This window comes from Pipistrellus kuhlii, unplaced genomic scaffold (genome assembly GCF_014108245.1).
Source record: "Pipistrellus kuhlii isolate mPipKuh1 unplaced genomic scaffold, mPipKuh1.p scaffold_m20_p_3, whole genome shotgun sequence".
In the NCBI taxonomy this organism is placed as follows: domain Eukaryota; kingdom Metazoa; phylum Chordata; class Mammalia; order Chiroptera; family Vespertilionidae; genus Pipistrellus; species Pipistrellus kuhlii.
The window spans coordinates 93076271-93100285 of NW_023425529.1; the positions used below are offsets into that span (position 1 = coordinate 93076271).

The following is a 24015-nucleotide window of genomic DNA, read 5'->3' on the forward strand; positions in this document are numbered from 1 at the left end:
TCTCCCTTTCAAAATCAAAGGATTAAATGTGAAAACACAAACAATAAAAATTCCAGAAGAAATTTATAGCAAACAAACTAAAGCCAGGAATCATAAATACAAAGTATTGCTTTTAAATTAAAAAACAAAACAAAACAAACAACACAACACCTTAAAGTCATTAAAAAAGTACTGCTTTAAAATGTAAAACTTTGATTTAATAAAAATAGAACAGGGATAAATATATATATAATATTCTAAGTGTCCTACGATTCGACTGTTCAACCAGTTACTTGACATGTACTGACCACCAGGGGGCTGACACTTTGATACCATGTTTCCCCGAAAATAAGACATCCTCCGAAAATAAGACCTACTTATAGGTTTCCTTCTGAGTGAAATATAAGGCCTCCCCCCAAAAATAAGGGCCCCCCCCCCAGGCTAAACATGAGAGGTTTGGTCCACTGATTCTGAAAGAAATGGAGTCACAAGAAATTCACCAGGAAATTCAGGAATTGGATTGTTATGATGATGTTCCAGAAGATGATATGATTGTCATTGAAAAAAATGAGTAAATTCTTGATACTGTAGGATTCACAGTTTGTCTGGTTTGTGTTGACAACTACCGTACTACTGTACCGTATACAGGTAATTTCCTTTCTTTTCATTTAACAATAAATGTGTACTATATTCTTCTTCTTGGGAAAATAAGACATCCCCTGAAAATAAGACCTAGCGCAACTTTGGGAGCAAAAATTAAGATAAGACACTGTCTTATTTTTGGGGAAACAGGGTAGGTATGTTAGCTTGCTGCTGGGGTCTGGCAGATCAGGACTAGACAAGATGGGCTGGACATGCCGTGGAGCTCTCCCATGGTCCCTCTCCAACCTCTAAAATATTTCTTCTAGTTAACTTCCTTTCAATGTGCACGAATCCATGCACTGGGCCTCTAGTAAAATATAAAATGAAAATGTGGATAAAAAATTCAAAAGTCGCCGAAACTGGTTTGGCTCAATGGATAGAGCGTCGGCTTGGGGACTGAAAGGTCCCGGGTTCGATTCCGGTCAAGGGCATGTACCTTGGTTGCAGGCATATCCCCAGTAGGGGGTGTGCAAGAGGCAGCTGATCGATGACTCTCTCTCATCGATGTTTCTAACTTTATCTCTCTCCCTTCCTCTCTGTACAAAATCAATAAGATATATTAAAAAAAAATCAAAAGTCATGATAGAAAAAGGATTAATGTCTATACAGATTAGAAAGAGATTAGTGATTATCTAAGCTTGAGAATATCAGTTTTATTACTATAAAATCGTAGTAAGTCTCATCAACTCAAATAAAAGCAATTATTTCCCTAAAATTGTTATGTCCACTATTAAGAGTGTGGCTGAAAACAGCTTGGATCACTAAAACGAAGCTCACTACATCCTGTTTAATATTCATTTATTTAAAATAAATATGTATATTTTTAGGAAAATATTACCGTTTGCCCATTAAAAATTCTAACTAGTAAAATTAAAATAAAGTATATCTACCTATAATAATAAATTATTTATGAATAGAGCATTTTAAAAAGTCTTACACATGTTTTATGATAGAAAAAGACTTACCGTCCAAAATTTTATAAAGTACTGCAAAACTGTTGTAGCCACAAACAGGCAATATAATAGGGAATACAATAAAAACAGCAGGAAGAATTTGTAATTAGAAAATCCCACACAGTTATTCACCCTAGAAGAATAAAGAAGGTCACACTGTAATATAAGACAAATTATAAACTCACAGAAACAAAAACTAGAATGTTTGCCAGGGGCTGAGGGAGGGGAAATGAGAAGCTGATTAACGGGTATAGACTTTAGGTTTTGCAAGATGAAAAAGTTCTGAAGACTAGTTGGACAATGTGAACATACTTTACATTACTAAACTGAACTTAGAAATGGTTAAGATGGTATTATAAATTGTATGTTGTTGTTGTTTTCAATATATTTTACATATTTTTTACAGATGAGAGAGAAACATCGATCAGCTGCCTCCTGCACACCCCTTACTGGGGATGTGCCTGCAACCAAGGTATATGCCCTTGACCAGAATTGAACCTTGGACCCTTCAGTATACAGGCAGACATGCTATCAGCTAAGCCAAACCAGTTAGAGTTATGTTGTTGTTTTTAACCATAATAATAAATAAGACATTTCAAAAAAACTTAATCATTATTACTAGGAAATGGGTCATTTGGAAAATAGGGAGCAATGTCTTAATTGTGAATGTGTGTTTTTAATAAATTCTATAAGGAACTTGGAAATTTAATATTAATTCTTAATATATAATTACTTGATTAATAATACCAGAATATATTTCTAAAGGAAAACTTTTAATATAAACATGTATATAAATAGATCAAGCTTAATGTATATAAGTAATTAAGTTAATCTTAAAAATTTTTTCAACTTCTCCCCCTCTGCACCTTTATATATTACTTCCTCTATGCTTATACATACCAAGGACAGTGATGATCCATCTTTAGAATACATCTAAAAAACAAATAAACATAATTCTTATTGTTGATAATTTTTTCCCTTAAATTTTTCTCTTTACAAATACAACTTAGAAAAACTAACCAAGTAAGCATTCGATTAGAGAAATTTTCTGATATTTCCACCAATACCTTCATAGGTAAAAGGTAATAGATTTTTGCCTTGGACCACATTAAGAGACATTTTAACACACATATATGGTGCACTTGGTACATTAGCTAGTCCAACTCACAAATCAGCTAAGGGAAATGAAATTAAATACAGACAATCCCTGCTTTAAACATGTACAAGTCATAAAAAGACTTTGTTTCTAAAATATTAACACTGATGGTCTTATATGTGGTTATCTTTTCCACATTTTATATAAGAAAAGCCTAATATGCAAATCGACCGAAAGGCCACTATGATGTGCACTGACCACCAGGGGGCAGACACTCAATGCAGGAGCTGTCCCCAGCCTGCAGGCACCGACTGATGGTGGTGGGGCCATGGCCAGTGAGCAGGCAGCCCCAGGCCAGCCAAGGCGGGTGTCAGTGGGGGACCCCTTTGCCACCAGTTGTCCCACAGATTGGCCCTGATCGCCAGCCAGGCCTAGGGACCCTACCCATGCACAAATTTCATGCACAGAGCCTCTAGTATTTTATAAAATTATATCCATAGATAAGCATTACTATCTATATATATAAAAGCTTAAGTGACCAAACGACCGATCGACCAGTCGCTATGATGTGCACTGACCACCAGGGGGCAGATGTGCAATGCAGGAGCTGCCCCCTGGTGGTCAGTATGCTCTTATAGCCAACCTCCTGCAGCTGGCCAACCTCCAGCAGTCCCTCCCCACAGCCAGCTGGCTCCTGATGGCCTCGATCAGAACCTCCTACAGCCCCTCCCCCCAGCTGGCTGGCCCTAATGACCCAGATCGAAACCTCCCATGGCCCCTCCCCCAGCCAACCTCCTGTGACCCTGATCAGTCCCAATTGCCAACCAGGCCAAGGGACCCCATCCATGCATGAACTCATACACCAGGCCTCTAGTATTTTTATAATCAGAAAAAAAAAAATCCCAGTTTGCCTCCTCGCCATAATATGTAATCTATCTCTCTATATAAAAGCCTAAGTGACCATTCGACCGTTTGACCAACAACTATGATGGACACTGATCACCAGGGGGCAGACGCTCCAACCGGTAGGTTAGCTTGCTGCTGGGGTCCAGGCAATCAGGACTGGGCAAGATGGGCTGGACATGCCCTGGAGCCCTCCCATAGTCCTCCCCAGCCCTGAATGTGCACCAGTGGGGTCACAATCTGGGACCCCTCAGGGGATGTCCGCAGGCCAGGCCAAGGGACCCCACTGGTACCACAAATCCATGCACCAGGCCTCTTGTATATTTATAAAATCAGACCACAGATCATCTCCATTAACATAATAAATAATAAAGTAAAGGTTAAATAGCTTGTCTAACTTAAGTTCAAGAAGATTAAATAGCTTGTCTAACTTAAGTTCAAGAATTAACTGGGGTTCCCAAACTGGGGATCTTTCCTTCCAACACATTACCTTTTCACAAGCACACAGGAATAAAATCTTTTAAGTTTTTTCTGGGAACAATGTTACAGATGAAAATTAAAGAAATATTTTTTGTGTGTGTGTGGCTTCTTAAGTTTTAATATCAATATTTATAATAAAAAAAGAAATTGACATTTTAATCCAGGAAATAGTTACTCTTTAAAAAACAAAACAAAAAAACACACACAAATAATGCCCTTTGATGGTAATAGGTTTTCTTTTCCTTTTTAATTTAACTTTAGGGTCAGGAAATAGTTATTCTTAAGGGGGTTATTACTTACTTGTTCGTCAATATTATCTTAAGCATAAACAAAAAATATATTTAAAGAAAACTCCATCAGCCCTAGCTAGGTCGCTAAGTTGGTTGAAATGTCATCCCATACACCAAAAGTTTATGGGTTCGACCCCGGTCAGGACACATACCTAGGTTGTGTGTATAATCCCCAGTTGGGACTAGTACGGAAGGCAACCAATCAATATTTCTTTCTCATTTTCCCTTCCTCTCTCTAATAACATATATCCTTGGGTGAGGATTAAAAAAAAAGAAAGGAAATTCCATCAACCAGTACAGGAACTATTACAGATTACACCAAAGTATATTCTAGCTTATGAAAATATTAATGTTAGCCCTCATATGTAGCAAAAAATGGGGGATGGTGAAGTGTTTTTGCTAAGTATAAAGCATATAAAATGTTCCTTTCCCTTCTGTTCTCCTATTGCCAATTTCCAATGTTGGGGTTAAAGGAAAGCAAATGAGGGGTAACACTTACATGTCACATGCTGAGCAGTGATGCGCCCGGTCAGGTTTAATCAACTGACATCTTTCACAATATCTGATGGCTACATTTAAGAATTAAAAGGTGTTGAAGGATATACAAGTTTAGTTAATTTGACTATAAAATTTGCTTTCATTTCTTATATAAATAACTGGGGAAATGGACAACTACTAACTGTCATCAGTTTTGATATTAGTTTGCCCACTGACTAGCTGGTGACTTTGGGCCAGTAACTTACATTCTAAGAGCCTCTTCTGTAAATGTAAATAATATCAAGTATAATGAACTAGTTTACACATTAAAATGAAACCTTCTAGAGCATAGCAAATTCTCAATAAAGCAGTTATTACTATAATATAAATATTATTTTAAATAAAATATAAAGTAAAATTCTGTGATGAGAAAAATTAGTGAAGGAGAGAAAACCAGGGAGATTAAAAAGTGCACAAAAATAAATACATAAATTGCCGAAACCGGTTTGGCTCAGTGGATAGAGCGTCAGTCTGTGGACTCAAGCGTCCCAGGTTTGATTCCAGTCAAGGGCATGTACATTGGTTGTGGGCACATCCCCGGTGGGGGTTGTGCAGGAGGCAACTGGTGGATGTTTCTCTCTCATCGATGTTTCTAGCTCTCTATTCTTTTCCCTTCCTCTCTGTGAAAAATCAATAAAATATATATTTTTAAAATAAATAAATAAAAATAAATAAATACATAAATGAATAAAGTACAAAGAGCCATGAAAGAGAACACCCAGAAATAGAGTCACTACACAGACATCTCCTGATAACTATTTATTGAGACACTGTTAGAAACCATGGGAGAACTATTGGCTGCCAGAGGCTTAACGTCAGTAAGGTGAGAGGAACATCAATAACTAAAGCCTTTGACTTATAGTCTACAATAGGGGTGTCGAACTCAATCAGAGAAGGGGCCAAAATCTAAAATCCAGCCTAAATCGCGGGCCGAATGGTTTACTGAACAGTCATAAACTGTCATTGTGATGGAAACGCAGCAGAGTGCAGTGATGACAGCGCGGTGCGGGCCACATTGCAAGGCCTGGCGGGACGGATTTGGCCCGCGGGCCTTGTGTTTGACACATGTGGTCTACAAGGTAAAAATTTGAAAGGGGGGAGGGGGGAAGGTGGGGAAGGAAAATCCTACCTCTGTGCTAGCAGAGTTAAAACAGGGAAACAGTGTGGAACAAAACTAGAGATAACTGCTAGGTGGATTGAGATAGGAGGTGAGAAGGCTTAGAAAGACAGGTTTTGTTTCCTGAATAGATAATAATATATCCACACAGCTTGAAAAAGCACAAAGGAATTCAGTGAGAAGACCCCACTCTGGTGCCCAGCACCCTAACTCCCCTCTGTGAAGGCAGCTCCATACTTTCAATGATCTCTGGTCTATGGAAGGTTGACTTTCTGTAACATGTATTCTGTAACTCTATTCTTTAAAGATGAATAGGTATTGCTTCTATAGCAAGAAAAAGAAAAAGCCCCAATATTTTGGATTCTAAGAGTAGAAATGTAGTATAAAATGGTTCCCCGGAGCAGGACCTGCCAACAGTCAGAAGATAAAGCACATGTCCCAGGCCTGGCCACTTGGGATGCTGGGCATCTCTCACTGTGCCTCACGTCTCTAAAACGGGGACAAGTGCACCCATCTCAGAACTGTTCTGAGGATTAAACAATTACTAATAAAGTTCTTGACCTGATCTTGACGTAGTATCCAACAGATGAAGGCTACTGTTCAGATCAGAGGACAGCCATTTTATATAATGAAAAGCAGTAAAGCTTTTTTAGCCTAAAGATTTTAGCCCTTGCTGGTGTGGTTCAGGTGGCTGGGCATTGTTCAGTGCACCGAAAGGCTGCCAGTTTAATTGCTGCTCAGGGCATATGCATGGGCTGTGGGCTTAATCCTCAGCAGGGACGATGTTTCATTCTCAAACCGATGTTTCTCTCTCTTTCCTTCTCCCTCTCCCTTCCACTCTAAAAACCAATAAAAATATATTTTCTTAAAAAGAGTCAAGATTTTACTTAACAAGATCATGGCTCTTAACTCTTTGGGGTACATGTACTGCTCTGAAAATCAGATGATCTTGTTATGAATAGGCTACTTGAAATTTTGTGTAAAATCTCAGGGATTCCTAAATTCTCTGAAATCTTGGACTTTGGGTTAAATACATCTAATCTGCAGAGAATTATTATTAACTACTAAGAATTATTGTTAACCAGAACTTTCATAATTAAATATAAGAAAGGATTGCCCTGGCTGATGTAGCTCAGTTGACTGGGCAATGTCCATGCACCATAAGGATGCACCATAAGGTTCTATCCCTGGTAAGCACACATGCCCTGGCCTAAAGGCTCGATCCCTAGTAGGGGATGTGTGGGAGTCAGCTGATCGATGTTTCTCTCTCTCTCTTTTCCTTTCTCTCTCTAAAAATCAGTAAAAATATTTTTAAACAAAGGATTATTTTAAATTAGCTATCATATATTGAAAATTCATTATGTACAAAGATCTATACTAAATGTGTATCTCATCTATGTATCTTATATAATACTTCCACTAACCCAGGGATACAGATATTATCCTCATTTTAAAATGAGGAAACTAGGGCTTAGAAAGTTTAATTCTCATTGTACTAGTAATAGAAAAGTTGGGGTTTGTCCTAAAATCCATGTTTTCATTCCATATGGTAATATACTAAACTAGTGGCCTGATGCATGAAATTTATGCAGGGTGGAGGGGGTGTAGGGTGGAGGGTTGTCACATCAGCCCAGCCTGCATCCTCTCCAATTGGGGACCCCTTGGGGATGTTCGACTCCTGGTTTAGTCAGTCGGAAATCCCTCTCTCAATCTGGGACTGCTGGCTCCTAACTGCTCATCTGCCTGCCTGCCTGTTGGCCCCTAACCTCTCTGCCTGCCTAATTGCCCCTAACTACCTCTGCCTGCCTGCCTGATCACCCCTAACCTCTCTGCCTGCCTGATTGCCCCTAACTGCCTCTGCCTGCCTGCCTGATTGCCCCTAACTAACTCTGCCTGCCTGCCTGAAAGCCCCTAACTCCCCTCCCCTGCTGGCCTAATCTTGCTCCCAACTGCTCTCCCCTGCCAGCCTGACCTCACCTGCAACTGTCTCTGCCTACCTGATCATCCCTAACAGCTCTCCCCTGCAGGCCTGATCTCAGAGACAGTCTCTGTCTCTCTCTGTTTTTCTCAGCAGTCCTCCAGGCCTTTCTACCTCTCTGTGTCCCTCTTCCTCTTTCCCAGCTGGGAGAGGGCGGGGCCAGTGGGGGCTGATCTACCCTCTGTCTGCCCTCCCTTATATCCAGGCCTCTTCAGGCCCAATCTGTTTTGTTTCCTCATTCTGAGAGAGTTTGTGAGAACAAGAGCCAGAGCAAGCCCCAGGAGGGAGGGAAAGAAAGGGAGAAAAGGCTGTGAGCTGGTGTATGCTGTGTGTGTCTGAGCATGTGTGTGGTTGTGAGTGAGTGTGAATGCCGGCCACACCTTCCCTGTCCCCTTCTCCACTGTCACAAGTCCCACCCACCAGAGCTGCTGCACACACAGTCGGGCGTTAGGTTGAACCTCCGGTCGTTGTGGATGTGACAGACCCAGGGTTTTTCTATGTTAGGATTATGTAAGAAGGACAGCATTAAGTGCATCAAAAAAACAAAAAACTTGGTCAAATATCCCCTCCAAAACTCGTGCAAACTTTATACTTTCTGAACTCACAATGTGTATATAACAATACAAGGAAAAGCCTTTTGTTTTCCACTGGAGTGGAGAAAGACTTTAATTTAAAACCATTTTTTTTTTTTTTTTGCATATATCTGACCTTGAAAAAGATATTTAAATTCGTTGTGTCTCAGTTTCCTAATCTGTAGAAACAACCTTCACAGGATTGTTGTGAAGTTTAAATGAGTTTACAGGTGCAAAGCACTTAGAACAGAATAATTGGTAGGTATTACTATTATTTAGTATTTAATGAATTCATGAGTTACATGATAATTTAAAACAATTTACTATATTTAAATAATCAGTCTGGCCACTCATAGTTTCACCCCATCATAAGGTTCTGTCTCTGAGAAAAGGAAGCTGCTAATGCACTCACATAACTCTCAATGGAGTCATTGGGACAGTGGAAATACCAACAGCTTTGGGATCACACAAACCTGAGTTCATATTCTGGCTTTCTGAATATTAGCTTTTACTTCTTTCTACTCTAATTTAGCATGTTCTTGATTTTTTTTTTTTAATTACACAGAGATGGCACATAATATTCAAATTCAAACCAGAATTTCCAAATGATAGTTTACTAATAATCATAATTGAAACTTTTAGTCATAAAGGTGAAGTTGAAAAAAAAGATATAGAGAAAAAGAAACTCATATTAAAGGGAGCCTATTAAAAAAATCTGTATCAATATCTAAAATATCACAGAAGACACAGAACATTAGAAAAATCTGTTCCTGCCTATGTTATTTGAGAAATTGCAATATCCATTTAATAGTCAAATCATGCAAATAAATCTTGGCAGGTATGACCATATTTTTTAAAATTCATTAATAGAAAAGCTTAAAATTTGTTTTTCTTACTCCTTGAGCCTGAGGTGGTATAGATAGGTAAGTCCTTCGCTGTTCTTCTCAAAATTTCTTGTTGTCGTTCTTGGCTGAATTCTTTTTCATAATGTTCCCTTTCAGAATTGGACAAGTAGAACTATAAAAGTAGAAAAACTATTAATTCTTTTTAATCCCCAAAATATTAACTATCATGCTCAGAAAAAAAATAACAACAAAGTTTTATCCAGAAAGACAACAAAAAAAAAAAAGCACAAAAATTTTCTTTTATGAAGGCAAAATTTATCTCCAAATTTAAGAAGCTAAATCAATTGTATTTTAACAAAACTACATACTTTTTTCCCTTGTCCCTTTGGTGTTTTTTTTTAGTCTTTATTGTTGAAAGTATTACATATGTCCCCTTTTTCCACTACTGACCCCGTATTTTTCCACTACTGTCCCTTTATAGCCTGCCCCCGCCCCTTGCCCAGAGCCTCCACCACCCTATCGACTGTGTCTATGGGTTATGCATATATGCACACAAGTTCTTTGGTTGATCTCTTCCCAGCCACCCACCTTTCCTCTGAGATTTGATAGTCTGTCCCATGCTTCTATGCCTCTGGATCTATTTTGTTCAACAGTTTATTTTGTTCATTAGATTCCAGATGAATGAGATCATGTGATACTTGTCTTTCTCTGACTGGCTTATTTCCCTTAGCATAATACAGGTCCCTCCATGCTATCTCAACGGGTAAGAGCTGCATAGTATTCCATGGTAAAACTATATACTTTTGATATATTAAAAACTATTTGCTCTTAATGATTGCAAAGAAGATCCAACTGAATATTTTCGCATCTTTGTTTCTTTACAGAGAAAATTTATGGATTGGAGAGGGTGCAGGCTGGGCTGAGTAACAAAAGGGTAATGAAATAGGTAATAAAAATTTTGGTGTTTAAAAGTTAGTATCAAGAGATTTTTAATTTTTGGGAAAATGTCTGAAGACTAAACTAAGCATAGTCTCTTTTTCTTAAGCAAGGACTCCTTTATATAGTGGTTTCCAGTTTTCATTTACTTAATTTTTGTTCCCATGGTGTAATCAGCCTGTAGTTCACCTCTTAAATAGCATTTTCCCTAAAAAAAACTTCAGTTGCTCTTCTGATGTCATCCCAGAAGACTTATTTCGTTTAGCATAATTGCAAGAAACCCCAGTTTTATGCTTCTATTCCATGTAACCAGGAACTTTACATTTTTATCAGTCTTTATTTCACAGAAGTCTTTTAAAACTCAAAATGATTTGAGACTTGCTCTTAATCACGTTTTATATTTTAACAATACTCTTACTCAATTTTTACTTACGTACACGGTTTTGCTTGAAAGACTTAAGGAATCATGACTGGAATTTTAACCTTCTGTATTTACACTGGAAGCCTGGTGCACGAATTTATGCACGGGTGGGGTCCCTAGTTCAGGCCAGTGATCAGGGCCAACTGGAGATCTCGCCCAACCCCAATCAAGGCCAGGTCAATCAGGGCCTGATGGTGAGGAGCAGGAGTAAGGGGGGAACCGCGGGAGGTTGGCTGGCCATGGGAGGTTGGCTGTGGGAATGTACTGACCAACAAGGGGCAGCTCCTGCACCGAGCGTCTGCCCCCTGGTGGTCAGTGTGCATCATAGCAACAGGTTGACTAGTAACAGTTGCTTAGGCTTTTATATATAAAGGCTCAGTGCATTCATTCACGGGAGGGGTGTCACTCAGCCCAGCCTGCACCCTCTCCAAACTGGGACCCTTCAGGGGATGTCCAACTGCTGCTAACCGGAAGTCGGACATCCCTCTCACAATCCAGGACTGCTGGCTCCTAACTACTCATTTGCCTGCCTGCTTGATTGCCCCTAACCGCTTCTGCCTACCTGCCTGCCCGATTGCCCCCTAACCACTTCTCTGCTGGCCTGATTAATGCCTAACTGTTCCCCTGCTGGCCTGATTTCCCATAACTACCCTCCCCTGCCAGGGCCTGATTGCCCCCAAAAGCCCTCTTCTGCCAGCCTGATCACCCCCAAATGCCCTCCCCTGCCAACCTGATTGCCCACAACTGCCTTCCCCTGCCAACCTGATCACCCACAACTGCCTTCCCCTGCTGGCCTTATCGGCCTCTAACCATTCCCCTGCTGGCCTGATCACATACAACTACCCTGCCCTACCACCCTGATTGCCCATAACTGCCCTCCCCTGCAGCGACCCACCTCCTACACCAGGACCCGCCTTTTCTGCACAAGGCGGATGAGATGCCGGGACCAGCCTCCTCTTTGAAGAGCAGCTGGTGGGTCCCACCTCTGTTGTGCATGTGGACGCAACCTTGTGGCAGCCACCTTGTGACATCGCACGAAGGCGTGACGCCACTTGGGCTTTTATTATATAGAATATTTTGGTCTGCCTGTTAACTCAAATACCAATACCCCGTACTCTTAATGCTTCAGCAATAACAGTATTAGCTTATCAATGTAGCTTATTTTGTTATAAACAAGGCAATATTTGTCATAGAAGAGCTATGGATGAGAAAACTGATCCTAAGAGGCTCAGGGAACTATCTGAGATTATACAATTAATGGCAGAGCTGATATTAAATACAATTTTTTAAATTAATTTTTAAAGTAATTCTTTATTGTTGAAAGTATTACATGTCCCCTTTTATCCCCCATTAACCCCCTCTAGCTTGCCACCACCCTTCACCCCAGGCCTTCACCACCCTCCTGTCTGTTTCCATGCGTTATACATATATACATACAAGGTCTTTGGTTGATGACCTCCCTCCCACTTACCCTACCCCCCATCCCACCTTTCCTCTGAGATTCCTCACTGTTCCATGCTTCCGGATCTCTAGATCCACTCCCTTCATCACTATATTTTTAATTTATTTATTCATTTTGTTAATCCTCACCCAAGGATACATTTTCCATTGATTTTTAGGGAGAGTGGGAAAGAAACATTGATGTGAGAGAAACACATTCATTTGTTGCCTCCTGCACAAGCCTTGACCAGGGCCCGGGCTGGCGAGGAGTCTGCAATCAAGGTGCATGTCCTTGGTCTGAATTGAACCCAGGACCCTTTGGTCTGCAGGCTGAAGCTCTATCCACTGAGCCAGACTGGCTAGGGCTCATCAGTTTATTTTGTTACTTAGATTACACATGTGAGTGAAATCATGTGGTACTTGTCTTTCTCAGACTGACTTATTTCACTTAGCATGATTTGCTTCAGGTGCCTCCATGCTATCTCAAAGAGTAAGAGATTCTTCTGTTTTTTACTGCTGCATCGTATTCCATGGTATAAATGTACCACAGCTTTTTTTTTTTTTTTTAAATCTTTATTGTTCATATTATTACAAAAGTTCCTCATTTTTTCCCCTCCATTGCTCCCTTCCACCAGGTTCCCACCTCACCCTCTGCCCTTTCCCCACTCCCCATTGTCCTCATCTATAGATGCACAGTTTATGATGTCTCTTCCCACACCCCCCACTCCTCTTTTCCCCAAGAATCATCAGTCCACTCCCTTTCCATATCTCTGATCCTATTCAACAGTTAATATTGTTCATCAGGTTTTTTAATTCCCTTGGTTTTTAGTTTCACTTGTTGTTGATAGTTACATATTTGTTGTTCATAATTTTTACCTTTATTTTCTCCCTCTTCCTAAAGAACCCCCTTCAGCAATTCATATACAGTGGTGCCTCGCATAAAGAATGCCTCGCACAGCGAACGCTGCACACAACGAACTTCATTTCATGATTCATACAACGAACTTCGTTTCACACAACGAAGTCGCCCGAGCTTCCACCAAACACCACATCCATTCTTCAGCCAATGGATCAGCAAGTTATTGCGAACTTTAAAAAACTCTACACTAGAGCCCTCTTTAATAAGGTGTTTGAAGAATGCGAGTTTGGTGGAGACAATATGACTGTCCGAAAGTTTTGGAAGGAGAAATTTGATGTCCTTATGGCAATACGACTTATACAGAAGGCCTGGGAAGAAGTGTCACAAAGGACCCTCATTTCTGCTTGGAAGATGCTTGTGCCTTCGTGGACCCAGGAAGAAGCAGTAGTTGATGACACAGAAGTGGTGAAGGACATCATCACAGTGGCCCAAAGGTTGGAATTAGAGGTAGAGGAAGAGGATGTAGAGGAGCTTATTGAGGAACACGAAGAAGAGCTGACAACTGAAGAGCTCCAAGCACTTCTGGTCCAGCAACAGGACAATGCTCAAAGGGAAGCGTCATCTGATAACGAGGAGCAACAATCAAACAATCAACCAATCCCAACTGCTGACATCAAGAACATCTTGGTCAAATGGAAAGCAGTTCAGGAGTTTACCAATGCCCACTATCCGGATTCAGCTGAAGCAAACAGGATCAACGATCTTTACTCCGATACTCTTGTCCGTTATTTCCGGCAGATGTTGGAGAAAAGAGAAAAACAAACGACTTTGGACAGGTTTTTCATGAAACTATCGGCCAAAAAGCAGAAAATGGATGAAGATGTGCAAGATTCGGTAGACTCTACTTAGTCTGTCTTAAAATTAAAAAAATGTGTTTTTTTAAAAAAAAATTATGTTTTTAGGTGTATCTAAATAAAAATAATAACAAAAAATTTATCTTTTTTTATGTCATCTTAGCATATTTTATGCTACAGAACAAATTATTTTTTTTAACATGTATTGTTATGGGAAAACACGTTTCACATAACGAACTTTTCGCATAACAAACTTGCTCCTGGAACGAATTAAGTTCGTTGTGTGAGGCACCACTGTAATTCTGGTTTGGTGGTGGTGAATTCCTTTAGCTTTTTTTTTATTTGTGAAGCTCTTTATCTGGACTTCGATTGGGAGTGATAGCTTTGCTGGGTAGAGTATTTTTGGCTGTAGGTTCTTGCTATTCATCATCTTGAACATTTCTTGCCATTCCTGTCTGGCCTGAATGATTTCTGTTGAGAAATCATCTGACAATTATATGGGTGCGCCTTTATAGATAACTACCTGCTTTGCTCTTGCTGCTTTTAATATTCTTTGTCTTTTGCTCTTGGAATTTTAATTATGATGTGTCTTGGTGTGGTCCTCTTTGGGTTCCTTTTGTTTGGGATTCTGTGCGCTTCATGGACTTGTAAGTCTATTTCATTCACCAGGTGGGGGAAGTTTTCTGTCACTATTTCTGTCAAAATGTTTTCGGTATCTTGCTCTTTCTCTTCTTGGAACCCCATAATTCTGATGTTGGTTCGCTTGAAGTTGTCCCAGAGGTTTCTTACACTATCTTCAACTTTCTGGATTCTCTTGTCTTCTTGCTTCTGCGGAGGAGTGTCTTCTGGCTCTTTATATTCCAAATCTTTGACTTGATTCTTGTGATCTTCCATTCTGTTTTTAGGACTCTGTGTAATATTTTTTTATTTCAGACAATGTATTCTTTATTTCTAGTTGATCCCTTTTTATTTCGAGTTGATCCCTTTTCATATCCTCATAGGTCTTGTTTATTTTATTAGCCTTTTCTAGGAAATTCTTGAAAAACCTTATAAGCATGGTTTGAACTCTATATCCAGTCTCCTCTTGTCCTCCATTTCTTTCGTTTGTGATCTGTTTCCTTGTCTCGGCATTTTTTGCTGCTTCCCTGAGTTGGTAGGGTGGCTTTGTATGCTAAGGTGTCCTATATGGTTCAGTGGATCAGCCTCCCAATTATCTGAGGTGGACACTTTTGGTGCACCTCTTTGTGGACTGTGTGTACAGCCTTTTCTAGTTAAGTCTTAATTGTTGTTGGTATCAGTGGGAGAAACTGACCTCCAATCCAATTGGCTGTGAGGATCAGCTGTGTCTATGCCGGGAGACAGCCTTATTCAAAAGCCTCTGTGCTCAGCTTCAATGGGGCGGAGTTTCAGGGTGGAGCCTACAGCCTTGGCTTACCGTCAAACCCGCCCTATGAGGTTCCTGAGCCTCAGTGTTCCTCAGTGTCCTTTGGGAGTCAGTGCGTTGGTACTCGCTGCAAGCACCTCTGAGAGAAAGGTGCCCTCAAGTTTCGCCCACTACCAGACAGTCTAGTCTCTCCCCCAATGAGCCCAGAACTGGGGTTCAGTGCAGTTGGAAGTGGGGTTGGAAGTGGGATTCAGAGCAGTCTGGAGCTTTTGTCTCCTTCCCGCTAGGGCAATCCAATGACACAGTCAACAGTAAGTCCTCTGCGCGCAATGTGCGCGACTCCGGGGTTCTGTCTTTCCCGGCTCCCCTGAGTTTCCAACTTACAGCCCAGACTCCCTCCGTATGAGCATGGGTCCCCAGGGTCTGGCCTAAAACTGGGGTTCAGTGCAGTCGGAACTGGGGCTCAGCACAGTCCGGAGCTTTTGTCTCCTTCCTGCTAGGGCAACATAGCCGCACAGTCAACAGTTCGTCCTCTGCGCGCAATGTTCACGCCTCCGGGGCTGCCTTTCACTGCTCGGCCTTACAGCTTCGATTCCCTCTGTATGAGCCTGGGACCAAAGGGTCTCACCCAGAACTGGGATTCAGTGCAGTCAGAACTGGGGTTCAGCACAGTTCGGAGCTTTTATCTCTTTCCTGCTAGGAAATGCCAACCAGGCACTTGGCTTCCCCTCCTCTCCGGCTCCGTCCTCTCCCCACGTGTGCACTGTGTCTGTGTACCTTAGTCTTTTATAGCTCCTCTGATTTTCCTTCTGATTTTCTCTTTCCTTCTAGTTGTAGAATTTCCAGTCAGTCAACTTTCCTGTAGTTCTGAATAATGTCCACTTTATATTTTAGTTGTATTTTTTGAAATTGTTGTGTGAGGCTGCAGCTAGGCATTTACCTATGCCGCCATCTTGGTTTCTCTCTCTTGTGTGGCTTCTTAATCTGTACCACAGCTTTTTAATCCATCTACTGATGGGCACTTGGGCTGTTTTCAGTAAACTGTGCTGCTATGAACAGAGAGGTGCATAATTCTTCTGATTGATGTTTTGGGTTTCTTAGAATATATTCCTAGAAGTGGGATTACTGATTCAAATGGCAATTCCATATTTAACTTTTGGAATAAACTCTATATTGTTTTCCATAATGTCTGCACCAGTCTGCATTACCACCACCAGAGTAGTAGGGTTCCCTTTTCTCCACATCCTCACCAGCACTTGTCATTTGTTGATTTGTTGATGGGGGCCTTCTGACAGGTATGAGGTGATACCTCATTGTCATGTTTGTTTGTTTTTAATTTAAATTAATTTAAATTCTTTATTGTTTAAAGCATTACACGAGTCTCCTTTTCCCCCCATTCACCTCTCCCCAGATACTCCCACCCCCCAACACGTGCTCTCACCCCACTACTGTCTGTGTCCAAGGTTATGCTCATATGCATGCATGCAAGTCCTTTTGTTGTTTTAATTTGAACCTCTCAAATTATTAGTGCCTTTGAGCATTTTTTGCATATGTCTCTTGGCCTTCCGTATGTCCACTTTGGATAAGTGTCTATTTTGGTCCTTTGCCCGATTTTTAATTGGATTGTTTGTCTTGCTTTTGTTAACTTGTATGAGTTCTTTATATATTTTGATATTAACCCTTTATTAAATACATCATTGCCAAATATGTTCTCCCATATAGTGGGCTCCCTTTTCATTTTGTTGATGGCTTCTGCTGTGCAGAAGCTTTTTATTTTGATGTAGTTCCATTTATTTATTTTCTCCTTAGTTTCCTTTGGAGATTTATCAGCAAACATATTGATATGAGAGGTGTCTGAGATTGTGCTATCTATGGTTTTTTCTAGGATTAAATACAAGTCATTTGAGTTCTACTCTAGCACATTTCCTTTGTACTGATATAAAATATATGTTCTTACTTTTTAAAGACCATTACTCTAACCTGACCAAAACATCACAGTGTAGGAATTGGAGGAGTCTATTTAGATTACCTGGACTGGCTCCCCTAATCCAATCTTGATGGCACAACCAACTACTTATAAAAAACAAGAAGCAACACAGACAAATAAACAGGGCAGAAAGAAGTCAGGAAAGATTCCTGTGATCTTACACTTGATTTTGCAGTCACTTATCTAACTTCAGGCAGGGAGGAATCTTCAGAACATATTTCCAAGACCCACCCCTCTTGAAATTTTCAGGTACAGAAATATTTACCTACATTGTAAGATGGCCCATTAAAATAAAATAATAAAGAATTAGAAGAGAACCAAGATGGCAGCATAGGTAAATACTTGAACTTGCTGCCACACACAACCACATCAAAACTACAACTAAAAGACAAAATGAATATCATCCAGAACCACAGGAAGGCTGGCTGAGTAGAAATTCTACAACTAGAAGGAAAGAAAAAAGCGCACTCAGTCCAGAAGAAGGTACAGAGGTGTGAAAGTTGGAGGTATGGAGGTGCACTCAAAATGGGCTGGCAAACTGGGTATGCTGTTGTCTTTTTCAATTGGGAGATACAAGCTCCCGATTGCTCTGAACTCCAGTTCTGGGTGAGACTCTGGAGACCCAGACTCATAATGAGAGAAACTGGACTGTTTCACATTGGGCCAGAACTCGAGGGCAGCTTTCGTTCAGAGGTGCTTGCAGCGATCATTGCTCTCACATGGTGCCAGGGGATACAGAGACCCAGGGCCTCTTAGGTCCAGGGCTGATGGGCAGCCATTGCTGTTTGCTCCACCCTGGTGATTCCCTGAGATCCTGCCCCACTCAATTTACAATCCCACCTAAGCTGTGCACAGAGGCTTTTGCATATGAATGGGCTGGCCTTTTGCAATCTAAAACCTAACAAACTGCAGCTGGATCAAAGAGCACCAGAGCTTCCAAAAGAAGGTCCAAAGCTCCACAGCTGCTTGCACTGCTTCACAGTTGGGCCTCATCTGAGCACTTCCAAACCCCAAACAAAGAGGAGGAATCTGAAGATCTCTATGTAGCTCCTGTTGGGTGGCCTCAGGCAGTAACAGACTTTGCAACTCCTTGGAGATCCAAGAGCCAGTGTACCCAGTGGTCAGAGTGAGACCATCCAGATTACAACTCTTCACATCCACAGAAGACACACTCAGGGGGTAGACTCAGTGAGTGCCAGGGGATGGAGGGGGGCTGAGGCGGAACAGGTGAGCTGCTCCTATGCATGCCTGTGGCCATCGGCTCCTCCTTGCTTTCCTGGGAGGCCTAAGTCTGTATCCATTCTGAGCAACTTTGAATAAAGGACAAAAAACTACTACTAAGGACGGCCCTGGCCAGTGTGGTACAGTAGACAGAGCGTCAGCCTGAGGACTGAAGGGTCCCAGGTTTGATTCTGGTCAAGGGCACCTGCCCAGGTTACAGGCAAGATCCCCAGTGGAGGACACACAGGAGGCAGCCAATCCCCAGTGGGGGACATGCAGGAGGCAGCTGATCCATGATTCTCTCATCATTGATGTTTCCATCTCTCTCTCCCCCTCTCCCTTCCTCACTGACATCAACACAAATATATATATTTTTAAAATACTATAAACTCGTTGTTCCACAGAAGTAAATTCTGCAAGTTCAACTCGGCATTCTGAGTTGCCTTGACTTGGGATCCCCTTGCAGCCAGAGGCCAGAACTAACAGTGTAGAAAAGAAAGTCCAAAATTGCAGAAAGCCTGCTCTAAGGTCCATGGACAATCAGAAGAGCAAGGCTGGACAGGTGAGGGTTCTCAGATGCCGGAACTCTCCGCCCAATTCCTGCTGAGATGGGATGGTAAAGGACAGAGGTGAGGGTTTTGCTGTGATCTCAAATATCAGTGCTCTGGGCTTTAACCTGGGGTGCCACCCTCTGCCCCTACTGCAGACTGGGGTCCAGACAGGAGGGGAGAGGGTTACTCTGCACATGTTGCTAAGGCATCTCTAAAGTTATTTATTTGTGGAAATTTCAGGGGGAAATCACTCCAGACATTTCCAAATGTCATGAAGACATGGAAAAGTACACTTTTCATATAAAAAACCGTTTCTTGAGAAAAAGTCTCAGCAAGGTGGGAATAAAAAAATCATACCACAACATAATAAAAGCCATATATGATAAAGCCACAGCCAACATCATACTCAATGGGCAAAAACTAAAACCATTCCCTCTAAGAACAGGAACAAGACAGGGATGCCCACTCTCACCACTCCTGTTTGACATAGTACTGGAAGTATTAGCCATTGCAATTAGAAAAAAAGAAATAAAAGACATTCAAATTCAGAAAGAAGTAAAACTGTCCTTATTTGCAGATGGCATGATACTGTACATAGTAAACCCTAAAGACTTCATAAAATAACTATTAGACTTAATAAATGAATTTGGCAGTGTAGCAGGATACAAAATTAATGCCAAGAAATCTATGGCATTTCTATATACCAATAGTGAACTTACAGAAAGAGAGACGAAAAAAGCAATCCCATTTACCATCCCACCAAAATAATTAAGATACCTAGGAATAAACTTAACTAAGGAGGTAAAAGACCTATACATGGAAAACGACACTGAAAAAAGAGATAGAAGACATAAACAGATGGAAGAACATATCATGTTCATGGATTGGTAGAATCACTATCATTAAAATGTCCATACTACCCAAAGCAATCTATAGATTCAATGCACTCCCCATTAAAATACTAACAGCACATTTCACAGACCAGAAAGAACGCTCAAAAAATTCATCTGAAATAAAAAAAGATCCCAAATAGCCACAGCAATCCTGAGAAAGAAGAACAAAGTGGATGGGATCTCAATAACAGATTTCAAGCTGTATTACAAAGCCACTATTCTCAAAACAGCCTGGTATTGGCACAAGAACAGACATATAGATCAATGGAATAGAATAGAGAACCCAGATATCAACCCAAACCACTATGCTCAATTAATTTTTGACAAAGGAGGCATAAACATACAATGGAGTGCAGTCTCTTCAATAAAGGGCGTTGGGAAAATTGGACAGATACACGCCAAAAAATGAAACTAGACCAACTTATACCATACACAAAAATAAAATCAAAATGGATACAGGACTTAAGCATAAGATGGGAAACCATAAAAATAGTAGAAGAATCCACAGGCAGTAAAATCTCAGACATATTCTGAAGCAATTTCTTCACCAATACCACTCCTAGGGCAATGGAAACTAGAGAGAAAATAAAAAAAATGGGATTACATAAAAATAAAAGCTTTTGCACAGCAAAGGAAACCATCAACAAAACAACAAGAAAGCCCACTATATGGGATAACATATTTCAAATATTATACTGATAAAGGTTTAATCTCCAACATTTACAGGGAACTCATACAATTTAATAAAAGATAGAGAAATGATCCAATAAACAAAAATGGGCAACGAACCTAAATAGAAACTTTTCTTAAAACAAAACAAAACAAAACCCCAGAAAGAAAGCCAAGAGACATATGAAAACATGCTCAAAGTCACTACTTAACCAAGAGTTGCAAATAAAAACGACAATGCGGTACCATCTCACATCTGTCAGAATGGCTATCATCAACAAATAGACAAAAGACAAGTGCTGGCAAGAATGGTGAGTAAAAGGAACCCTCGTGCACTGCTGGTGGGAATGCAGACTGGTGCAGCCACTGTGGAGAACCGTATGGAGTTTCCTCAAAAAACTAAAAATGAAACTCCCATTTGACCCAGTAATCCCACTTCTAGGAATATATCCCAAGAAACTAGAAACAGCAATCAGAAAGGATATATGCACCCCTATGTTCATAGCAGCACAATTCACCATACCTATGATTTGGAAACAGCCTAAATGTCCATCAGCAGATGAGTGGATTAGAAAACTATGGTACATCTACACTATCAAGGAACTCTTACATTTGCAGCAGCATGGATGGAATTGGAGAGCATTATGTTAAGTGAAATAAGCCAGGCAATGAAAGAAAAATACCACATGATCTCACTCATTTATAGAAAATAAAGCACATTATAACCTGATGAACAAAAAGAAATACAGAGGCAGTAAAGCATAGAACAGACTGTCAAATTACAGCGGGAAGGCTGGGGTGTGTTGGGAATAGAGGTGGGGAGATGAACCGAAGGACTTGTATGCATGCATATAAGCACAACCAATGGACACAAGACACTGGAGGGGGGGTTCGGAAGAGGGCTTAGGATAGGGGGTAGGAGAGGCTGGGGGAAGGTCAATGGGGAACAAAAAAGAGATATATGTATTAGTATATGTAATACTTCAAACAATAAAAAAATAAAATAAAATAAAGGACACAGAAATTCCACTTCTAGGTATTTATCCAAAAACTAAATAAAAAATGCATATATAACCCAGGCAAAGTGGATTAGTTTGTTGAGTGCTGTCCTGAAGTTGTTGGTTGATTCCTATCCAGGGCACATACCTGGGTAGTGAGTTCAATCTCTGGTTGGGGTATGTGCGGAACACAACTGATAGATGTTTCTCTCACTTGCCCACTCCCTTCTCTCCCTCTTTCTCCCTTCCCCCTTCTCTTTTTAAGTGTGTCCTCAGGTGAGGATTAAAAAACAACAATATATATTGTACATCCATATTTCATTACAACACTGTTTACAATAACCAAGATATATGGAAGCAACCAAAATGCCCATCAATAGATAAATGGACCCCTAACTGGTTTGGCTCAGTGGATAGAGCATCGACCTGTGGACTCAAGGGTCCCAGGTTCAATTCTGATCAAGGGCATGTACCTTGGTTGGGGGCACATCCCCAGTAGGGAATGTGCAAGAGGCAGCTGATCGATGTTTCTCATCAATGTTTCTAACTCTCTATCCCTCTCCCTTCCTCTCTGTAAAAAAGCAATAAAAATATATATTTTTCAAAAATAGATGAATGGAGCCCTGCTGGTGTGACTCAGTGGTTGAAGGTTGACCCGTGAATCAAGAAGTCATGGTTCTATTCCTGGTCAGGACACATGACTATATTCCTGAGTTGGGGGCTTCATCCTTAGTAGGGGGCATGTATGCTGTAGCCAATAGATGGTTCTCATTATTAATATTTCAATCTCTCCCTCTTCCTTCCTCTCTCTTAAATCAATTAAAACATAAAAAATAGATAAATGCGCCAGGACCGGTTTGGCTCAGTGGATAGGGTGTCGGCCTGCGGACTGAAAGGTCCCAGGTTCGATTCCGGTCAAGGGCATGTACCTTGGTTGCAGGCACATCCCCAGTAGGGTGTTGTACAAGAGGCAGCTGATCGATAATTCTCATCGATGTTTCTAACTATCCCTCTCTCTTACTCTCTGTGAAAAATCAATAAAATATATTTTTTTAAAATAGATAAATGAATAAAGAGGTAATGCATATATACAATGAAATATGACTCAGCCATAATAAAGAATGAAATCCAGTCATCTACAACAACATGGATGGACCTAAAGGAAATTGTGCTGAGTGAAATAGGTCAGACAGATAAAGACAAATGCCATGATTTCTCTTCTATGTGGAATCTAAAAAGCAAGTTAAATAAACAAGAAGAAAAGAAATGAAGTCACACATACAGATAATATTTTGATGGCTGCCAGTTGGAAGGAAGATTGAGGGAATTGGTAAAAAAGGAAAAGGATTAAAAAATACAAAATGATAGTTATAAAATAGTCACAAGGATATAAAGTACAGCATAGGGAATCCTATATAATAAAAGTCTAATATGCAAATTGTCCACATGGGTAGGATTTCAACCAACTGGGATTTACCGTGTTTCCCTGAAAATAAAACATCCTCCGAAAATAAAACCTACTTACAGTTTTCCTTCTGAGTGAAATATAAGGCATCCCCCCGGAAAATAAGGCCCCCCCTAGGCTCTGTCTCAGAATGAAAATTAATTTACCGTAAACTGGTCACTAGGGCCGTCCCGACTGGCGTCTAGCAACCAGTGACATTACGCGAAGTCCTGACATCACTGCTGTGTGGAGGCAGAGTGGAGGTCCCAGTGAGTGGTGAGAAAGGAGGAGACTTTCGCAGATGCGTGTAGAAGAACAGGAGGATTAGAGCGGACAGGTGCTGAGTGCTGGTCTGTTTCTGGTGACACTACCTGATGCTTGTGGCCGCCCTCATGATAACTGAAGGTTCTCAGTCAGTGGCAGACCCTGCTCCAGCCCAGATCCAGGCCCCAGCAAGCCCAGTGACAGTCCCCAGGCAGGCCCCAGGGGGTAAATGTCTGATAAAGGGATAGGGGGATGTCTGGTGAAGGTGTTCAGTGGCACAGGGGTGGGGGGAGGGGATCACTTAAAATGACACAGGAGGATCAGAGGGGGCAATCAAAATGACACAGGAGGATCAAAAGGGGTTATTAAAATGGTAATCCCCCTCTGATTCTCCTGTGCCATTTTGATTGCCCCCTCTGATTCCCCCCTGTGTCATTTTAAGTGATTCCCCTCCCCCCACCTTGATACCCCAATTCTTTTTTTTTACCCTTAGAAATGAGCGCAAAAAGAAAAAGCTACTCCGTGGAGTACAATAAAGGAATCGTGGAAGACTCTTGGGGCCAAACTCTTACTGCTTTCTGCAAAGAGAAGATGTTGAATATCAGATTGGTCCGAAAATGGCGAGCAGAGTATGGTAACCTCATTGAACAAGTGGACAAGGGAAATGCTAAAAAACGCAAGTGTGGATCAGGTCGCCAACCA

At 40.9% G+C, this 24015-nt stretch overlaps 1 protein-coding gene across 12 annotated transcripts in view; it reads right to left on the bottom strand.

Annotated features, from left to right (window-relative positions):
• The window catches only part of ZDHHC20 (zinc finger DHHC-type palmitoyltransferase 20), an 89943-nt gene that overhangs the window by 40047 nt on the left and 25881 nt on the right, over nt 1-24015 (bottom strand). For all 12 annotated transcript variants that reach the window (XM_045588535.1, XM_036457583.2, XM_036457579.2 and 9 more), the window contains 4 exons: nt 9444-9564; nt 4843-4912; nt 2475-2507; nt 1587-1707 (listed from right to left, as the gene is read on the bottom strand). In XM_045588535.1, coding sequence (XP_045444491.1) covers nt 1587-1707; nt 2475-2507; nt 4843-4912; nt 9444-9564 — 345 coding nt within the window. The remainder of the gene's footprint in view (nt 1-1586; nt 1708-2474; nt 2508-4842; nt 4913-9443; nt 9565-24015) is intronic.